This window comes from Podarcis melisellensis (assembly GCF_964234715.1).
Source record: "Podarcis melisellensis genome assembly, chromosome: 3".
Lineage (NCBI taxonomy): Eukaryota > Metazoa > Chordata > Lepidosauria > Squamata > Lacertidae > Podarcis > Podarcis melisellensis.
The window spans coordinates 70,973,089-70,992,984 of NC_138530.1; the positions used below are offsets into that span (position 1 = coordinate 70,973,089).

Consider the following 19,896-nt stretch of genomic DNA (forward strand, 5'->3'; position numbering starts at 1 on the left):
TGATTTGTTCAGCAACTTGGGGGAAGGGAAGGGGCAACTACTAGATCAGGCTTCCTCAACCTTGGCCCTCCAGATGTTTTGAGACTACAATTCCCATCATCCCTGACCACTGGTCCTGCTAGCTAGGGATCATGGGAGTTGTAGGCAAAAAACATCTGGAGGGCCGTGGTTGAGGAAGCCTGTACTATATTCATACTCTCTCCCACCACACCCAATCCATGTCTCAACAAGTGAATGGCATTGCATGAATTTCATAATTTTCATGGCAAAACTGTGTCACCATCCCTTTAAAAAACTGCAGGAGTCTGAATGCTGCAGCTATTGAATCCAGGGTCCTCCCTGCCCCCCCCCCAATAATCCATACAAGTCATAGGTTGTAGAGCTGCATATTGCCCTCTCATGTCATGTGTCTCTGCTTAATTTCATGCAGATGGCAAGGAAGTGAAAAACAGCACAAAAGAGTTGGAAGAGAGAAAATAAGCAATCCTGCCAAACTTTGGCCCCTTTTACTTTTGCCTCAGTCACACTCACTACCAGTATGCAGCCTGACAAATTACCCAATGAAATGCAGCCCTCACCCAAGAGAAAAAAGTGTGTCCATTCTTGCTGTCAGAGGAACTATTTCCCATGCATATATTGCTTTCACTGGATTGGAGCAATTACTATCAGTTCCCAGATTTTGTTAACCTTGAATGTTTATGTTTTCCTCATTTTAATGTTACTGGATCAAAGTGTTCATGCAATTTTGGGTTTTTGAATCTCTACTGCTGCAGGATGCAAATGCCAGATGATTTGGTCTAAACTATAGGTTGTTTCTTTCTTTAAAAAGATTGCATCTGGATTAAAATACTTTAAAGAATTTATGACCTAGAAAAAAATATGGAATCTGCTTTCTAGAACTTATTAGAGATGTTTTAGATAGCTGCAGTTTTTAAATTCAAACAGAAGTGATAATAAATAATCATTTGACTCTAGTTAAGTAGGAACTCTCCCAAGGATACTTTGAATCTAGACGTATACTGCAATACACTATGGTTTCAAAGTATTGGTTTATTTATTCATTTTGATTCAGCTGTGCAAGTCCTTCCAAGCTAAGATGTAATTCTCACCTGCTGCTTCTGGGAAAAAAATGACTTATTATAAGTGAATGGGTTATATCACAATGTGGCCTAATGCACACAGCCAGCAAGCTGTGCATAAGTCACCCTGAAGAATTGGTCAGACAAAGACAGACAAAAAGAGGCACCTAGGGCCTGTGGATTGTCACAGAAATCAATTTATTATGAGCTTGCGCAGGTGTGTCAGGAAGGAAACATGGACCAAATCTAAGCTAAGCCACAAAGGAGGTCAAATGGGAAAATATAGAAATTTTCTCCAATGCTACCCCTCCCGCCCAAATGAATGGAAATTAATTGGAACTCTTGAAGATTTCAATGACACTCATATAGAATAATTTCCCTGTGAGCTGCAACCATCATTTGAGAATCAGAATAACTCTTTGATCTTGCTTCCTCTCTTGAAACAATTTTATTTGATAGTCTCATGTCTTACCTAAGAATAGTGATGAGGCCTTTGAAAGACTTAGAGGAATCAATATTATACACATGCTTGATTAGCTTTATCTCTACAGAAAATAAAATTACTACTGAATAGAAACAAAATAAACAAAACAGTATATTTGAGAAACTTGTTTTATGATGTGGTTTCTCTGCATAAGTAAACTAATTTCATATGGGTGGATAAACCCAATTCATATTTTCAAGTAAATAAGGGTGAGGCATCATGAAAGGTTTTTCAGGCTCTTAGAGGCTATTAAATCAGCTCAACACACAAAATAAAAATATGTAATGAATTGTTTTATTTGTGTACAAAATGTCATAATTTGTCAATACTGTGCAGCAAAATATATTATCACTCACATCCCAAAATAATCAGACAACATTTTACTTCTTCTCTCTCTTTCTTTTTGCCCTTTAAAAATGGCAATACTGTTTTGGCAGTTCAGCAGCTAAAAATAAAGTGCTATAATTACGTAGTCTTGGAATGCCTCCACTTTACAAATGTGATGCACAATCTTGTATACAACCACACTGTTGTCCCCCCACCCACAACCAAAAGCTTTAGACTTTTCACATTCTCAAGAATACACACACATAAAGTGCTACTGTTTAAACATCTCCCCCCAAAAAACAATTTCACAACATGTATCTGGTTCATACCAGGCACTGTAATTCACAAAAGTCAAAGATTGTCACTTTGTGCAAAACGACACAGAAGGAGAAGTCACTTAGACATCACTGGGGGATCTTGAACGAAAGGACACTTTTGATTGAAAGCAGCCACAAAACAGAACCCACATAGACCTCTGAATTTCTTGGTTTCTGTAGGCATAAATGATAGGATTGATCATGGAATTGTAGGTAGCAGGTAGAAGTGTGGCATAAGTGTACACAGCAGGGTAGCGGGAATCTCCAACTACGCAGTAGATAGCAAAAGGTAACCAACTGGCTCCAAAAGTCCCAAGGATTATAGCAAGTGTTGAGACTCCCTTTTTGGTTGCAACATAGTGAGATGCAGTCAGAAAATGTTGCTGGAGTGCTATCTGGTGTGCATGCCTGCAAACTATTTTGCAGATTTTAATGTACAGGTGCAGCATGAGAATAAAGATGACAAAGAAGGAGGCAGACAGCAAGGTCACATTACTTTTGGTCAAGGGTCTCACAATACTGCACGATGAATAATCTTCTAGGCAATTCCAGCCCAAGACAGGTAGAAGTCCTAAGCAGAGGGAAACCCCCCATGTGATGATCAGCATCATATGAATACAGAGAGCAGTCTTCTCAGAGTAGTAAGTCAGTGCGTTGTACAGGGAAAGGTAGCGATCAACTGTGATGGCTAATAAGCTACTCACAGAGGCAGTAAAAGAGGCAACTAGGAAGCCAACTGTAATAAGGCTGATGGTTTCTGACTGGATCACATACTGGAAAACAAAATTGAGGATCAGGCCAACTCCAGCCAGTAGGTCTGCTGTGGCCAAGCTCCCAATCAGCACAAACATTGGGGTTCTTAGGTTGGGAGTGTAGAATATAATGGCCACAACGATGGCATTTTCACAGGCAATGATGGTCCCAGAAATGCAGAGCATAATATCCCAAGGGTTGATGGTAAAGATGGGGAGCTTGGAGGAGAGCTCCAGAGAAGAATTCTGGTTGCTGGCTTGGATCCAGGGCACAGGGCTCCTGGTTTCATTCAAGGCAATGCTTTCATTCATCTCTGCCGCAGCTAGGTATGCCACCTGCAAGGAGAAGGAGGAGGAAGAAAGGAAGGAAGAAAAGGGGTGTTAAAATAATGCCTTTGCTAAAACAAAAAAACAAGAGAGAAGGAAACACAGAATAATAGCTAAGTTAAAAGGACAAAATAATAGAAGGGAGAAATCTAACACGAAAGTGAAGGAAACATGTCTAGTCTAAGGCACAAGGAAGTGGGGATCGGCATCCACAGGCGGGAAAGAAGAAACACAAACCCATAGAGCCTGGTCAAGAGCTGGTGCGCTCAGAGAGCCGCGTTTGCAAAAGCCGACGGGCGCTCTCCGTGGTGCTGAAACTAAAGTTTTCCCTCCCTCTTTGGGAGCGGATCCCAAGGCGACTGGCTCAACCGCATCTCGCCATCGCAGCCTATTAAGATCCCGCTGGTCTGGCTTTAGCTACGCGCTGCGCTCTCTCTTTGTCCTGTGATTCTCCCGCCACACACACAAACACACACACCCCCGGAACCCGCTCTTACTCTGCTTCAAGGCTGAGAGATGCTTCTCATGGATGCTGCTTCTGCCGCTGCTCGCCGCCGTCTGCCCCGTCGCGTGGCTGGAGCCGCGTCCCTTCTTTGCCTTTGGCGGGCAGGAGCCGAGGAGGCGGGAGCAGGCGGCTGCCACCCTGCGCGTCTCCGTCCCGAGTGTGAGCCAGAAAGAGCGGGAGCGCTCTCAGGCGGCTCCGAGTCTGACGTAGAAATGACAGAGGCGAGGGCAGGGCCATCAGCCGCCCAAGCGCGCACATGGAGCGCTGGCCCCGGACGAGCCCCCGCCCGCCGAGGGAGGGGGGAAAGCGCGCGCAATTAAACTCGAGGGATGAAAGAGCACCGGGGCTGCGGGGAGGAGGAAGGCACCGCCGAGCAGAGACGCTGAGCGTCTGGGGAGGGCGGAGAAGCGTCCCCGAAAGCAGTGGAAGGCGGGGGGGGGGGGCGGGCGAGCAGACACTCCAGTCGGGAGCGGGAAGGAAGGGGAAGAGCGGCGCCGAAGGGCACGTGGACTGGGCAGGAGAGGGGAAGAGGAAGGCGGGAAACGTTGCTGTGGGGGGAGGGCAGGGGGCCAGCAGGGCTGAGGGGGAAGAGGGGAGAAAAGGGGCTCGTGGGTGGCGAAGATAGGACGCGCTCAGCTGCAAGCGCCCTCCCGCCCTGCTGCCTCAACCCCGAAAGAGGCCGCCCGCTCCGGTTCCTCACCAAGCAACGAGGTGGTTGAGATTCCCCCGCAAGGCGAGGCGCTTCCCACGCCAGTGCGGTCGTGGGGGAGCTGCCGCTCACCTTGGCCCCCTGGAGTGTGAGACACGTGTTTGCAAACACGTGCTGTTGCATCCACACTTTTACATGGAAGGGGTTGTACTCCCTCTGAAGGAACAAGTTAGTAAGTCTAGGAGTGCGACTGGATTTGCTCTGTCGCAGCTGTCCCAAGAAGACTCCTCAGCTAGGGGTGCTTAACCCCCACTTCCGGCTGGTCACTGCTTGCCCTTGGTTGTTGTTTTTTTGGACCCTGATAACCTGTCCTCAATGCTCTAGTGACTTTCCATTTGGACGACTGCAATGTGCTTAACATGAGGCTACCCTTAGAAGTCAGAATCATAGAATCATAGAGTTGGAAGAGACCACAAGGGCCATTGAGTCCAACCCCCTGCCAAGCAGGATACACCATCAGAGCACTCCTGAGATATGGTTGTCAAGCCTCTGCTTAAAGACCTCCAAAGAAGGAGACTCCACCACACTCCTTGGCAGCAAATTCCACTGTCGAACAGCTCTTACTGTCAGGAAGTTCTTCCTAATGTTTAGGTGGAATCTTCTTTCTTGTAGTTTGGATCCATTGCTCTGTGTCCGCTTCTCTGGAGCAGCAGAAAACAACCTTTCTCCCTCCTCTATGTGACATCCTTTTATATATTTGAACATGGCTATCATATCATCCCTTAACCTCCTCCCTCTTCTCCAGGCTAAACATGCCCAGCTCCCTTAGCCGTTCCTCATAAGGCATCGTTTCCAGGCCTTTGACCATTTTGGTTGCCCTCCTCTGGACACGTTCCAGTTTGTCAGTGTCCTTCTTGAACTGTGGTGCCCAGAACTGGACACAGTACTCCAGGTGAGGTCTGACCAGAGCAGAATACAGTGGCACTATTACTTCCCTTGATCTAGATGCTATACTCCTATTGATGCAGCCCAGAATTGCATTGGCTTTTTTAGCTGCCGCGTCACACTGTTGGCTCATGTCAAGTTTGTGGTCAACCAAGACTCCTAGATCCTTTTCACATGTACTGCTCTCAAGCCAGGTGTCACCCATCTTGTATTTGTGCCTCTCATTTTTTTGCCCAAGTGCAATACTTTACATTTCTCCCTGTTAAAATTCATCTTGTTTGTTTTGGCCCAGTTCTCTAATCTGTCAAGGTCGTTTTGAAGTGTGATCCTGTCCTCTGGGGTGTTAGCCACCCCTCCCAGTTTGGTGTCATCTGCAAATTTGATCAGGAGGCCCTTGAGTCCATCATCCAAGTTGTTGATAAAGATGTTGAACAAGACCGGGCCCAAGACAGAACCCTGTGGCACCCCACTAGTCACTCTTCTCCAGGATGAAGAGGAACCATTGATGAGCACCCTTTGGGTTCGGTCAGTCAGCCAGTTACAAATCCACTGAGTGGATGCTAACACAACAGTATGGAAGCTAACACAAAAATATATGGAATTGTGTGAAATACTCAGTCTGAGCCTCAGTTTTCCCATCAGCAAAGTGGAAACAACAGTGACTTTTCTCAGACTGCTATGAGAGGGATGGCAAAAGAGTTCACCAAGTACTTTGCAAAGTGAATGCACTACATTAAATTTTAAGGAGAAATAGTAGTAGTAGCAGTTAGCAGTTCTTATTGGACTCAGTGGGATATACTAAGCAAGTGCTACCATGCAGCCCAATGCTGTGCACAGGGAAAGGCTTCACCAATTTCTGTGGACCTACCCTCAAATAACTGCATAAAGTCTCCGTCTGAATAACTTAGGCTGTGTACACAATATGACATCTGAAGCATGTTGTTTCCCTCAAGGAATTCTGATCACTGTTGTTTTAAAGGGTTGTTGGGAATTGTAACTCTGTGAGGAGTAAACTACAGTGCCAGTGGCACAGCTAGCTACTTGGGATGCAAGCCCCATGCTGCCATTTTGGGGAGTGCGGAGCCTGCAGACGCCTGAGCCACTGTGTCACTCTCAGGAGAGAAGCGAAGCTCGGGCACGGTAAGTGCGCCCTGACCCCGCGGTGTGGCACCCAGCGCTCCCCTCCCCAGCTATGCCTCTGTGCAGTGCCCAGAATTTTTTGAGGAAAAGAATGTGCCCAGAATTTTTTGAGGAAAAGAATGTGCTTTAAAGGTTTAGTGTGTATGCAGCCTTAGCGACTAAAGATCAGAATGCTCTAATGCAACCTTCTTAAAAACTGCATTGAGAACAAAGAAGACTGAGGAGAAGATAAGGTATTACAAAACAGGTTGAGAAAGTTGCCTTAAATCAGAACTGGAAGGAGAAGATGTAGCACAGTAAAGGTTCTTTTCCCACCACCACTGCACATCTATTTCACTGAACAAAAACAAAACTATAGTCTATGTCCAGACAAAGAGGAAAATTAGCATCTGCTAATGATATACACTAAAGGAAGTTTCCTTACACTGTACTAAATCAGATCACTGGTCAATCTAGCTCGCTCTTGTCTGCACGGACTGACAGCAACTCTCCACTGTTTCAGGCAGGGTTCTCTCGAAGTCCTACCTGGAGATGTTGAAAATTAAACCTGCACCTTTCTGCATGCAAAGCATTTGCTACAGCACTACGCCACGATCCTTCCCATACTATTGGAATAATATTTGAAGCTTTGGACCATGTGGGGAAAATCCATACTGCAGCTCAACCCCAGGCTGGCATTGCCTTTTAGGAAACTGGACTAATGCTAATTGAAGGAGGAGCCTATGTATGGCCCTAGAGCTTCTCATATTGCCTTGTTGAGGTAGGAAGGAATGGCACTTCAGCGACTGCCAGGCCATCAGTACAAAGTGAGAACCCAGCCTAAGGAGAGAAAAAAGACACCTGCAAAGTGGTAAGGAAAGCCACTTTCCCAATTTCTTCTTTAGGTTTTTTTTATACATGTAGGTGGAACATTTTGCTGCTGTCAGTCTGAATTTGATTCATAAGTATCTCAGTGTTCCCTGAATTTAATTTAATTTTTTTACCACAGCCTGAGTCCTGTAAACACCAGTTTAGAAGATATACTAGCAGTTCGGCAACAGAACACATGATACTTCTCTAGATGAATACATGTTAATCACAATGTAGGAAGTAGTTGGGACGCGGGTGGCACTGTGGCCTAGGACTTGCCGATCAGAAGGTCGGCAGTTCGAATCCCCGCAACGGGGTGAGCCCCCGTTACTCGGTCCCTGCTCCTGCCCACCTAGCAGTTCGAAAGCACATCAAGTGCAAGCCTTGCAAGTTGCTGCAAAAGAAGGCTGGTGAACAACATCACGAGTGTTTCGAGAAACAAATTGAAACTCTCAATTTTGTTACTTTTACTATTGCCAGGCGCTGTGGGTTAAACCACAGAACCTAGGACTTGCTGATCAGAAGGTTGGCGGTTCGAATCCCCGCGATGGGGTGAGCTCCAGTTGTTCGGTCCCTGCTCCTGCCAACATAGCAGTTCAAAAGCATATCAAGTGCAAGTAGATAAATAGATACCTCCGGCAGGAAGGTAAATGGCATTTCCGTGCGCTGCTTTGGTTCGCCAGAAGCGGCTTAGTCATGCTGGCCACAAGACCCGGAAGCTCCCTCGGCCAATAAAGCGAGATGAGCGCCGCAACCCCAGAGTCAGTCATGAGTGGACCTAATGGACAGGGGTCCTTTACCTTTAGGAAGTAGTTATTCAAGCAAAATAATTTTTTCATACTATTTTAATAATCTGTACACACTCATCAGAATCAATTTTATGTTGCAGTGGGTGTTGATTGCTACAACAGGTTTCTTAAATAGGCCATAATGGCCAGTCATGGCTAGTACTATTGGTAGTATCTCATTCACCCAGGGTGAGACTCACAGAAAAACAAATTTCCCTGTAGCCCGTGAAGTGGGATAGAACTGTAGTTTTTGCAGAAGACTAAAAAGAAGAAGCCTTTATGGGGGCTCTAATGCTCTTTTCTCTGAGGGAAACTTGCACTCTTTATAGTTTCACACAGGTATTGCTGTATGCTTGATTAATCCCCCCACACACTGTACATTTGTAAAGATATAGAACATCATAAGACACACACAAGTGCTTTCTCCTCACAAAGAAACTGACCCCGTAGAAGGCCTTTGGGATTCCCTATTACTGAGAAGAGTGAGGAACTATACAGTAAAACATCTATTAAATCTTTGGAAACCCTTGATACAAGAGTCATAGGCTGCAGTCCTATACACACTTACCTAGCAGTAAACCCCATGGAACTCAATGGGACTTAGTCCTGGTGTACAGAATTGTACTGTTAGGGAATGCTTTCATTACCCGTTTCATTGTAAAAGAAAAGGGGCAATAAATCATTCAGGTTTGCAAATATATATTTATTGGGCTCAGTGTATTTCAAATATCTTCTTCAGATGCATGATCAGTTTGAGACATTTGTTTGGGGGGGAAATATGCACAGAGGCTGAAGTCTCAAGTTCATCCTAAGCATGCTCCTGAAAAGAAATATTCAAAGCACACTGCACCGGGGGGGGGGGGGAGGGCTTCCTCTCTTCCTGTCTTCATGTTTGGTGTCCTCCTGATATTCTTTATTTGAAAACACCGTTTCTTCAACATCATTCACTATGCTGTACTCAGATAGTATGACGTTCAAAACTAACTGGAATAATGCAGCTGCTGCTACTACATGTGATCAAGATTAAAAACCACACGTAGCTACGAAATCAATGCCTTAAAGACACATTCCAGCTTTGATTATCTCCCGTTTGGAAGAGGATAATTAGGTAACAGCAATTAAAGTGAACATCTTTGCACTTCTTGATGATTCCCCATGAGAAACTTATGAAACAACCTTCATTCTTCAAAGGCAGAAGAGATCCCAACTCCAGCTGCCATTAGTAATATTACATTATTAACATCTTCACAATGTTTGGTATGAATCTAATGGTTGTGACTGAAATAACTGATGGATGTTATACGTTATATGGCATAAAGAATCAGTCCACATTCAAGTGACATTGTTATCTTTTATCCCACTTTATATCTTATTCAGCTAACTATTCCTGCTAGTGGAAGCTGGCACAAGGACTTCCACTAAGACATCAAGGCTTTCCACACCTCTCCTCTCCTCTCCCCATGCACCCCCTGAAATTGGCTTGGGAGTGTGTATGCATGTTGAGGATCATTCTGTCCTGCAAGCTGAAAAGCTTGCACAGATGGAATGACTGCCACAGCACAATATTGAATTCCTACCTCCGTTTTGGAATGAATACCCAATACAAATTATTCATGCTTCTTATCAAGGTGTGTGTACAAGAGAACTCCAGAGGATATATTCCTGAAAAATAATTAAGGTCTCCTGCAAATACCATCTTATCAGGAGGTAAGAAATGCACAATGTAGGAATTGGGCCTGTAGTGCTGTGGCACCTACCATTCGGAATTCCCTGCTGTTGTATATTAGACTGCTGCTCTCTTTTGTCTTTTTGGCACCTATGAAATACCTCCCCCCCCCCCGCAACAAGCCTTTTAAATATGTTTTTACTGTTTTATCACTTGTTTTGCTGCCCTGGGCTCCTTTGGAAGGAAGGGTGGGATAGAAATTTAATAGGTAGATGGTAGGTAGGTAGGTAGGTAACTGATAGGTAGGTAGATGATGATGATAGATGATAGATAGATAGATAGATAGATAGATAGATAGATAGATGACAGATAGATATATAGATAGATATAATAGATGATAGATAGATAGATGATAGATATTTCATGCTGACGTTTCCGTAGCTGAGTGCAACGTTTGAAATCTGGGCAAAATTATAGGTTATGACATGAGGATGCCTCCAAAAATTGCACCCTTGTGCTGGATTATCCCTTTACCCTATTTTACCAAGTAGCAAGACATTTACCTGGGTTGTGATGTCAACTTTTGCATTTCTCCATTCTTTTCAGCTGCAGTCAGTGTTGTGCTGTGGGTGGTTGCACATTCAATACTGTGATGTCACATGAGTAAGTGTTGCTTTGCATTAGGAAAGAAATCAACTGGAGGTTTCTGTTTCCATTGACAGCCTTGTATGACCTGTAACATGTAGTTCCTTCCTGAGTCGCCTCCATTTAAAACTGTTACTCCTTGTTCTTTCCTCTGTTAACAGAAAACAAATTAGCGTCATCTTTATAATAGCATCTTACAGGTGTTAGAATGTACCTCCTTGTCCCTATAAAAGACACAGCTCTTTTTCAGGCTTTCAAAACACTTCTTGTATTAAAGACTTTTCAGTCTGTCACACTTCCCTGATTCTTTTCCAGATTTTCTATGGCTTTTCTTTAAAAGGTGCAGTAACCCAAGAAAGCCAAGAGTAGGTCAGTTAGGACTCCAGCATCTGCATCCTGAAGTTTGAATATCATGTTCTAATGTATTGTGAAATGGTTTTTGGGTTTGGGGTCACCACCTCTCTTCCTTTCATCTCTGTTTCATTTGCATCTTAAATATACACAGAATTTAATTTGTCTAGTCAAATATATATTCAGCTGAACAAATCTGAAAGACTTGTGCTGCTATCTTAGATATCTCTATTCAGAATAAGCCCCATTGAGTTCAACAGGATCTCCTGCAAGGTAAGTGTGTGCAGATTTGCAGCCTATATTGAGAGTACCATATGCCCCAGAGGTGCACTTAGCCTATTCTAGAACTTGGGACTATTCTAGAACTTGGGACTATTCTAGAACTTGGGACCAAAATCAAGTTGCCTACTAAAGAAGCTTTTGTTTAGGAAGGCTTTCCCTAAGTGTAACCCAGTCATTTATAGAAGATCAGTTTTATCTTTGATGAAGTGCTTTTGTTTGCATGGATGGTTTTATTGTTTTAGAGTTTATCAGGTTGATTGTATTGTTCTTAGACCTTGTGTTTCTTTTTTCTTTATTTTTTGTGTTTCTGAGTTTTATTCTGTGTTTATTCTGTACACTGTATCAGAGGCTTAATGCCAAGAAGTGGTCTATGGATTTTTAAAATAAATTATAAATAATAATCTTTTAAATCTCTGTCATATTTTCTATCGTAAGAAGTACTAGGAATTCTTTGAGCTTTGATTAATGACCTACTTCCACAATGCTAACAGGCCTAGAAGCCAGTCTAACAATACTCCTGATAAATCATCAAATAGAGTTTATCATTGTAGTTAAAAGGGTTTACACTTGCACTCTTGGCAATTTTCGGAGCACAGTTAACAAACATTACAGCAGTGACAGAGAAAATAGTGCTTTCAGGGGTGAAGAAATATTTTTTCCAGACCTCTTTATATATTTATATATTCATATATTGCCTTTCATTCTAAAAAATGAGACCTTGAAAATGGCTAATACCCCCATTGAAACAACTAATTAAGAAGAAAGTTAGTATAGAAGCAATATATAATAGCATAATAATTATGTCGTCATATCACTTTTTTGAAGCCTATTTTCTGCCATTGTCTCTGCTGCTCTTTTGGTAAGAATGCTCTTTTTTGTATTTAAATGACTGCATCCTGTTCTTTCTGCTTTAATTACATGAGCTATCCCAGTCAACGAGCTAGAGCTGGCTACATTGCAGTGTCACTGAGGTCAAGCAAAGTCCATGGAAGATGAGGAGAATGCTTCTTCCATCTGTCAAATAGATTATCCTAAACAATTAGGGATTATGAGAGGTTGTCACAATTAGGGATTAATTGATGATGTCAGAATGGAATGATGTCACAATGTAGCCAATCAGATTTAATGTGCTGATGCGATTGAAGACAAGGCAAATTCAGGAAGCATCACTCTCATTTTCAATGCAAACCCTGAGGAATTACCAGGGTCCATGTGTCACTCATCTAATTCTCATTGTAGTTATAAAATTCTCCCCCAAAGCCTTCCCCCCTTCAAATATCTGTGCTCCGTGTAGAGATATGGCAGCAGGGTAAGAGTGGCACATGACCCTGAGGGTGGAGGGTTATAATCCTGCTTCCTACTAATTATATCAAACTCTTTCACAAGTATAATGCATAAAGGGGACTAGATTTTCCATTATGCCTGGCTTCATAAACTTTTATGTTTCTGTAGACTATATACACACAGTAAAATTGATTTGATAAAGCTTTTAAAAATAAAATAAAACAAAAGTGTTTGCTGAGATTCCAAAATAATTACATTTCTGCATGCCTAAAGCTCTTGAAGAAGTAACTGAGAACTGTAGTGAAACCTTTTCATAATTTAACTTTCCCATAGAAGCTTAGAATAAATTCTGAAGGGGAGGACATTTCATACCTGGGGTGCCACTCACTTGAGAAGGCCCTCTCATCAGTAGCCACTCCCTGAAGCTTCCATACATCTGCACCTGATGGGTATTGCACTATAACATTTGCCATGGCTGCAGTGGAGTGTTTATTAAAGTAAACAGGTAAAGTGTGAAAGGCACATAAATGACATATGCATTTGCAGCCAATCAACACTCTAGTGCACCCCTCTCTGTGTTAGGAATGCACACCATCTCTTCACACTTAGCTGTGTAACAGCAGTGTGTCTGTAGCAAACATAGCCACTATATAAAGCATGAAGCAGCTTTTTGAGGTTGCCTTTTTTGAAGCCAATGTGAGCAATAAGACGGGTGCTTTCCCTCAATATTCTATTCTCATTTTTAGGCAGATCCTGTGTGTATGTGTGTGTATCTCTGCATAGAGTTACATCCACACAGTTGGTACATTTTGCTGGTGCACTTTAGGGTATTTTGAACTCTGATGTTTTATCTAGATACCATGGTCAAACTGGGTCTAAGGTTGAGCATCACCAAAAACACACCAAATGTCTTTCATCTCTATAATGCAAAGGCACCTTAGGAATGATGTTTATATTTTAATGCAAGTAAACTGAAACATGGACCTAACATTTTATGTCTCAGAACGAGAGCCATTTCATTAAATAAGTTGTTGGGAGTGAATTCTAGAAACAGTTTGCCCAGCAAAGGTACGCTTACTGTCCTCATGCTGTTCAGCAGCGAAATGTACCGTTCCTTTACAAGGCCACACAAAGACAAGGCCACTGAACTGCGAACTGAATCAAACCGGGTGTCCATGACAACACATTCAGCAGATATGCTAAAGCACAGGCCAGGGTTCACATCACATGCGTACCAGCATGTTGTAATTAAATCTGACTCTGCACAGGAGACTGCGGAGAACTACAAGCAAGTTTCCAAATATTATGTCTGAGTTCAGAATTTTCCCCTTGCTCTAGATCTTGGGGTTACTTCCCACCCCTGGGAATAGTAGAGACTGTCAGTCTTAACTCTGCAACACAAATCATTAGCATGAACTTGCTACAAGACAAAACAGAGCAGAAGCTTTTTGCTTCACTGTCAAGAGCTACATGATTGTAGCTGTTGGGGCTGACCTGGAATGCAATTCTGGTCAGATTTATTAGTAATCCTGTCTTCTTGCCCACATCCATTCCTTTCTTAAAGCTCAGTAGTGAGTTTGACTCACTCGCTACTGCTGAGTCATCTTGCAGCTACCTGCTTTCTAGTAGCCACTGCAGAAAGCATGAAGATTCTTTTATGCTTCTGCTCTCCCACGGTGGTAATATTGCAAGAAGGGCAATGTAGGCTAAGTAGGGTGGGGGTGTGGATAGTATATGAGCAATCCTGCCTAAAAGTGGAAGGGTGAGGGCTTCATTCCTTTTTAAATTATATTGTAAATGAGTACAAAACAGCCATTTAAACAGCAACCAAAATCAAAACCAACTTGAGATTACAAGTAGGTAAACAGTAAAGGGCCCCTGGATGATTAAGCCCAGTCAAAGGCAGCTATGGGGCGCGGTGCTCATCTCGTTTTCAGGCCGAGGGAGCTGGCGTTTGTCCAAAGACAGCTTTTTGGGTCAACATGACTAAACCGCTTCTGGCACAACAGGACACTATGACAAATGTTGGAGCGCACAGAAACACTTTTTACCTTCCCGCTGCAGCGGTACCTATTTATCTACTTGCACTGGTATGCTTTGGAACTGCTAGGTTGGCAGAAGGGAACGGGAGTTCACCCCACCGTGCAAATTTGAACCGCTGATCGGCAAGCCCAAGAGGCTCAGTGGTTCAGACTATGGTAGCCAGATCCATTCCACATCTACAATTGCCTTTCCATCCCCACCTCACCCCTATTCATGGATGGAAAGTAGGAGACACAGTAAATGAATGATGGGCCACAACACTGTTAATCTACATGCTTGCTCAGAAACATTATAAACTATTCACAACCATCCTCTTCTAATTTGTTACCAAGGTGACAACAGAAAACTATAACTGCTGGCTGCTGCTCACCTAGTACAGGTGTTCCCATTCCAGTCTGGCTTCAGGCTTGGCCATGGCACTGAAAGAAGAAGACGAAGACGAAGACGAAGACGAAGAAGAAGAGTAGTTTGGATTTGATATCCCGCTTTATCACTACCCTAAGGAGTCTCAAAGCGGCTAACATTCTCCTTTCCCTTCCTCCCCCACAACAAACACTCTGTGAGGTCAGTGGGGCTGAGAAACTTCAAAGAAGTGTGACTAGCCCAAGGTCACCCAGCAGCTGCATGTAGAGGAGCGGGGAATCGAACTTGGTTCACCAGATTACGAGTCCTGCTCTTAACCACTACACCACACTGGCTCTCAAACTGCCTTGGTTGCCCTTGTTGATCACATTTTATCAGGAGAGAGATGAGTGTGCAACCCTGCTCGTTCTCTTTGATCTTTGCTTATACTGTTCAGGCTACATTATTAGATTCACACACATGGGATCAGGAGGGGTGACTGGCTGAAACTTCCAATTAGGTGCCTGGGAGTTTGGCTATCAGTCTTCCGACTCCCAAATATATAAGCAGCAAGTCAGTAGAACTCCCATAAGGTCCTTGAACTAGGTGACGACTAAGTGGATGGTGGCAAGAAGAGAACAATGCCTGCAGTAGACCAATTACTATTGGGCTTTGTTTGGTTTGCACTGGAAAGGGGCCTCATCATTTGTGACAGGGAATTGCAAATTTTTAGAACTTGTGCTGTTTGACGGTAATAGGGATGGGGCTGCAGCAGAGGTTTGCTCTAGTTGTCACTACCTTTTCCAAAGCCAGGAGTCATTGCTTCTCTTGGAACTTGATGGTGCATGAGATCAAAGGAAGTCTTCTACTTTCCCCATTCTACATTTTATAACAGCAGCCAAGGTGCCCCCTCAGTCACAGCCTCCACCAGCTCCCTACAGAAAGACTAGGGGCTGACATCAATAACTGTTTAAAAGACACGAGGAAGGGGAATTCATCAGCTCTCCACCAGGGAAATAGAAGAGGGAGCTTTGCTAGCCATGTCACCAGTTGCTTTACAGATTCCCGCCCCTGCCCCCCCCCCCGACGCCACCACCAAGAGCACTTTGTGCATGCTGGAGAGGCTGGTATTTCACCTGCATTAAAATGCAGAGAAATGACACCAAAGCAGGTCTGAAAATAACACAAGAGGATCATTTGGATAACAATGAAAAGCTCTGAGTTGTCCTTGATCACACCAGATCAGCACCTCTTGAGGATTTCCAGCTTGTCTAATACTCTGTGTACAAGGCAACAATTGTTCCCATAATCTAGTATAACTGGGTGTTTCTGATATAGCAGTGCATACCTCTCAATCCACCTCTCAATTATTCTACAGATCTTGAAGTTGTCTTTGTAGCCCCTGTGGCCTTGGCATAGAAGGCACCCTGCAATGGCCATAACTAGAAGGTGTTTTTTTTTTAAGAGTATGATGGATGGGGGAAATGCTGTATTGGGGTTGATCAGCAGCCCCTGAAGTTCCTCCCAGTGCTAAAAATGCATGGAATTCCCAAGACACTCCTGGTGCAACTGTCTTGGGTGTTAGGAGCTTGGGATGCCGCAGTGGCTTTCCACACCTTGCTGAGTCAAAGCTCCGTGGCACCCCAGGCATTCTGTCTGGCTCCATCTGTGCTGTGATTATCACGCCAGAAATGTAGCATGGAACCCTTTGTTTTGGAAGCCCCCCCAAGCACAGTGCCACCAGAACCAAGAAAGATTGCAGGAAGGTAAAGTCCTTAGTGACTAAGACTGCATCGCTTCTGCCAGTCATATTTCACAGTGCATTTCTCCAGTCAATTAATGTGTATAAAAACGCATATACTGGTGAAAATGCATTATAGAAAGGAAAATTGCTTTACAAACGTGTGTATCAGGCAAGGTTGCATACAAAGCTGTGTATGTTAGGAGTAATCTGGACTACAGTACTGCTGAATTTTCATAAGCCCTTTTTTTAAAAAAAAGATACGGTAAATATTGCAAACTGTTGTGGAAATGTAGAGAAGTGAATTTAAGAGGCAGGAAAATAAGAAGGGAGAGAAACTGAAATTGACAGATTCATGCATCCCTACAAACATCTAACTCCTTCGGAAGGAGTCGCTTATACTACAGCTACCAAAAACTCCTTCCCCATTTGCAGCTCAGCCCATATAACATTGATTCTACAACTGCAGACCCATTTTAAGATTCTGAGCAGCCTAAGAACTGGATGTTAATTTGAAGCTATTTCCCTCCCCAATCATTTTCATTGCACCCTGTGTCAATGTCATCTCATGCAGTGGACTGTACTGTTAATCCATGTGGAGAAGACCCAGGGCAATTCCACACCCACACTGCCTTTACTTTAAAATGGCCCTTATACCGTTCAACAGTTTGGCTACATTTTTAATTCATTGTACAGTTCCAGCTACCACATCTAAAAATGACATCACATGGAGCAAAGATGAGGACGCTGTTGTAGTGCATATGGGTCAGCTTGACTAATGGCAGGGATGATGGGAATTGTTGTCCAGTACCATCTGGAGGATCACAGGCTTCACATTTGTAATATCAAACAAGAAAATGGGTAGAAAAGGGACGTCAAGTTTCGCAGGCAGTTAGAGTCTTTTCCCTACAAGGGCAGATTTAAGTGCTGGAGCTTTGGGCAGTGAGACAATGTACTTCTGAGAAAGGTGGGAAAGGGACACAATAAACCAGGGAACTGGGAGAAAATTCAGGACAGAGAACCGAAAGTACTTCATCACACTATATAGCTTTTGGAATTCTCTTGCAAAATATGTAGTGATAGCTACAAACTTGGATGGCTTTAAAAGAAGACCAGGTGAATGCACAGGCATTATCCATGATAGCTAATGAAACCTCCAAGTTTTCATACGGTATACCTCTAAATATTAGTAGCTGTGGAGGAAGTCGGAGTTTTGTTGTTTTCTTGTTTTGCAGTGGCATTTGGCTGACAGAAATTGGATGCTGACCCAGATGGGCCATTGGTGTGCTCCAGCATAGTTCTTATGTTCTTTTTATAGCCCTTTGCCAGCCCTTACTCCAGTAGGTCAGCTTATCACCACCTGGCAGATTCTCATAATACTTTTGTAGGTCAGTTAGCCACAGCCCTGGAAAGCAGCCAGGAGTGATACTTCTGGAAGAGAAACAAGGCAAACAAGAGATGTGCACATCCAAGATGCTTGAAGAAGAAGCATTAATATTCAGATTGCTGCATACCAATGGTGAGGACTCTCCAGTATGGCCAACGGTCAAACATGGTGAGAGTTATAGTCCAGTAACATCTTGAGGGTCAATGTTTTCCACCCCTCCTTTACAGCACCTTGGTTCTGTGCATCATGTATTAATTGCCTAACATGGGGCAGTCCTTGGGTAATTTACAATGTAAAATTGTTAAAAACATTATGGAGGCAGCAAAGGGGAAAATTCAAATTTGTGTGACAGAGAGGTACCAAGACAAGAGTTATGTACAACTGAGCAGCTGGCTTATTCATTAAAAGCAATTTTGACATTCTGGCTGTGCCCTTGCTAATTTAATTTGTTTAGACAACTAAGTGAAAAATAATTAGGTTTGGCAGTGTCAGAAAAGTTCTCACATAGTGCTTAATAGGCTGATCTTACACAATTTTGGGGGTGTCATTATAATAAGTAGGGGAGAAGGATGCTGTAACTCAGGAGCAGTTAACCCATGTCCTTCCAGCTATTGTTAGACTCTGTTGCCCGTCATCACCAGGTAGCATGGCCAAAAACCAGGGATATCACCTGTAATCTAACAATACCAGGAGGAACAGAGGTTAGTTACCCTTACTTTAAAAGGTCAAATGTAGGAAAAACAGGCATAAAAAACAGGTCAGCAGGACAATTACAGCATACAAATCTCCATCCTAAAAACTCACTGCCAAGAATACTAGACAATGACAAATGCTATGATCTGCATCCCCATTTGCTGTATAATTTATAGACTATCTATTATTATTATTATTATTATTATTATTATTATTATTATTATTATTATTATTGGTGCATATCTAAGTGTACACCTAGAGTGTAGTGTGTAAAAGTGACAAAATAAAGCCAGTCATTAACTGCAGTTTCCGGTCATTGACAAACTTTAGTTGACTGCCATGTCATGTGTGGAATGGCATAGAATCATTCATTCTAAATAAGCAACCTCGTGCCTTCTAGACATTTGGGCTACAGCTCTCATCAGACTTGACCATTGTCCATGCTCTTGGGCTGCTGGGAGTTGAAACAAGAAACATCTGGAGGACACCATAATAAGAGCATTGGTGAATCAGGCCAAAGGCCCATCTAGGTCAGGATCCTATTCTCACAGTGGCTAGCCAACCTGTGGGAAGCCTATGGAAGCTAAAATGCCTCTGGGAAGCCTGAAACAGGACTTGAGTGCAACAGTAGTGTTCCCACTTCTGACTCCAGGCAGCTGGTAGAGGCATTCTGCATTTAACAGTAGAGGCAGAACATAGGCATCGTGGCTGGTACTCATTTATAGCTTTATCCTCCATGAATTTGTCTAATATTCTTTTAAATTAATCCAAGTCAACTCTTTCTTTGTTAAAGTTGCAAGCAAACAAACTTCATCTCTTGTCACCGCCATTTGCCTCATTACTTAGGTTCCCTTCCTGAGAAAGTTCAGTCATTTCTCCCAGGTCTTCATAATTCATTTAGCTTCTCTGCAATCTCCTTTTCCTTTCCTCTCAGCGCCTTCGTGCTATATATAATGTATATAAGACCTCCGATGCATCTACTCTGCCAGCTAGTTATGCACAAGCCAAACTAGTTTACAAACGCACGCAGAAAATTGCCAAACGTGAGTGGCAACATAATCGCTGGCAGGCTTTGATTACTGCTTCAAAACCACACAGATCCACGGAATTCTGGTCTTTGATCAACAGAAGGGTGAGGAAATACCCAAGGGCAGTCATTCCTGCACCGACATGGGAATTGTTCCTGAAGAAATGCTTCTCACAGGCAGATGCTCCCTCCGACCACCTGACGCATCTGTTTACCCACCTACCTATTTGGCCTCCCACCGATCCTGACGAAATAGCCAAGCTATTAGCTCAG

The 19,896-nt window shown here is 43.3% G+C and overlaps 1 protein-coding gene across 3 annotated transcripts in view; it reads right to left on the bottom strand.

Moving 5' to 3' along the window:
* Positions 1-1,835: 1,835 nt before the first annotated feature.
* Positions 1,836-19,896, bottom strand: part of GPR6 (G protein-coupled receptor 6) — a 42,673-nt gene continuing 24,612 nt past the window's right edge. Inside the window, exons 2-3 of one of the 3 annotated variants that reach the window (XM_081905534.1) lie at positions 10,392-10,624; positions 1,836-3,295 (exon numbers count right to left, since the gene is read on the bottom strand). In XM_081905534.1, coding sequence (XP_081761660.1) covers positions 2,288-3,271 — 984 coding nt within the window. In that variant the 5' untranslated portion in view covers positions 3,272-3,295; positions 10,392-10,624 and the 3' untranslated portion in view covers positions 1,836-2,287. Of the gene's footprint in view, positions 3,296-3,523; positions 3,638-3,783; positions 4,813-10,391; positions 10,625-19,896 lie in introns of those variants that run through there. The other 2 variants (XM_081905533.1, XM_081905535.1) reach the window with 2 other exon arrangements.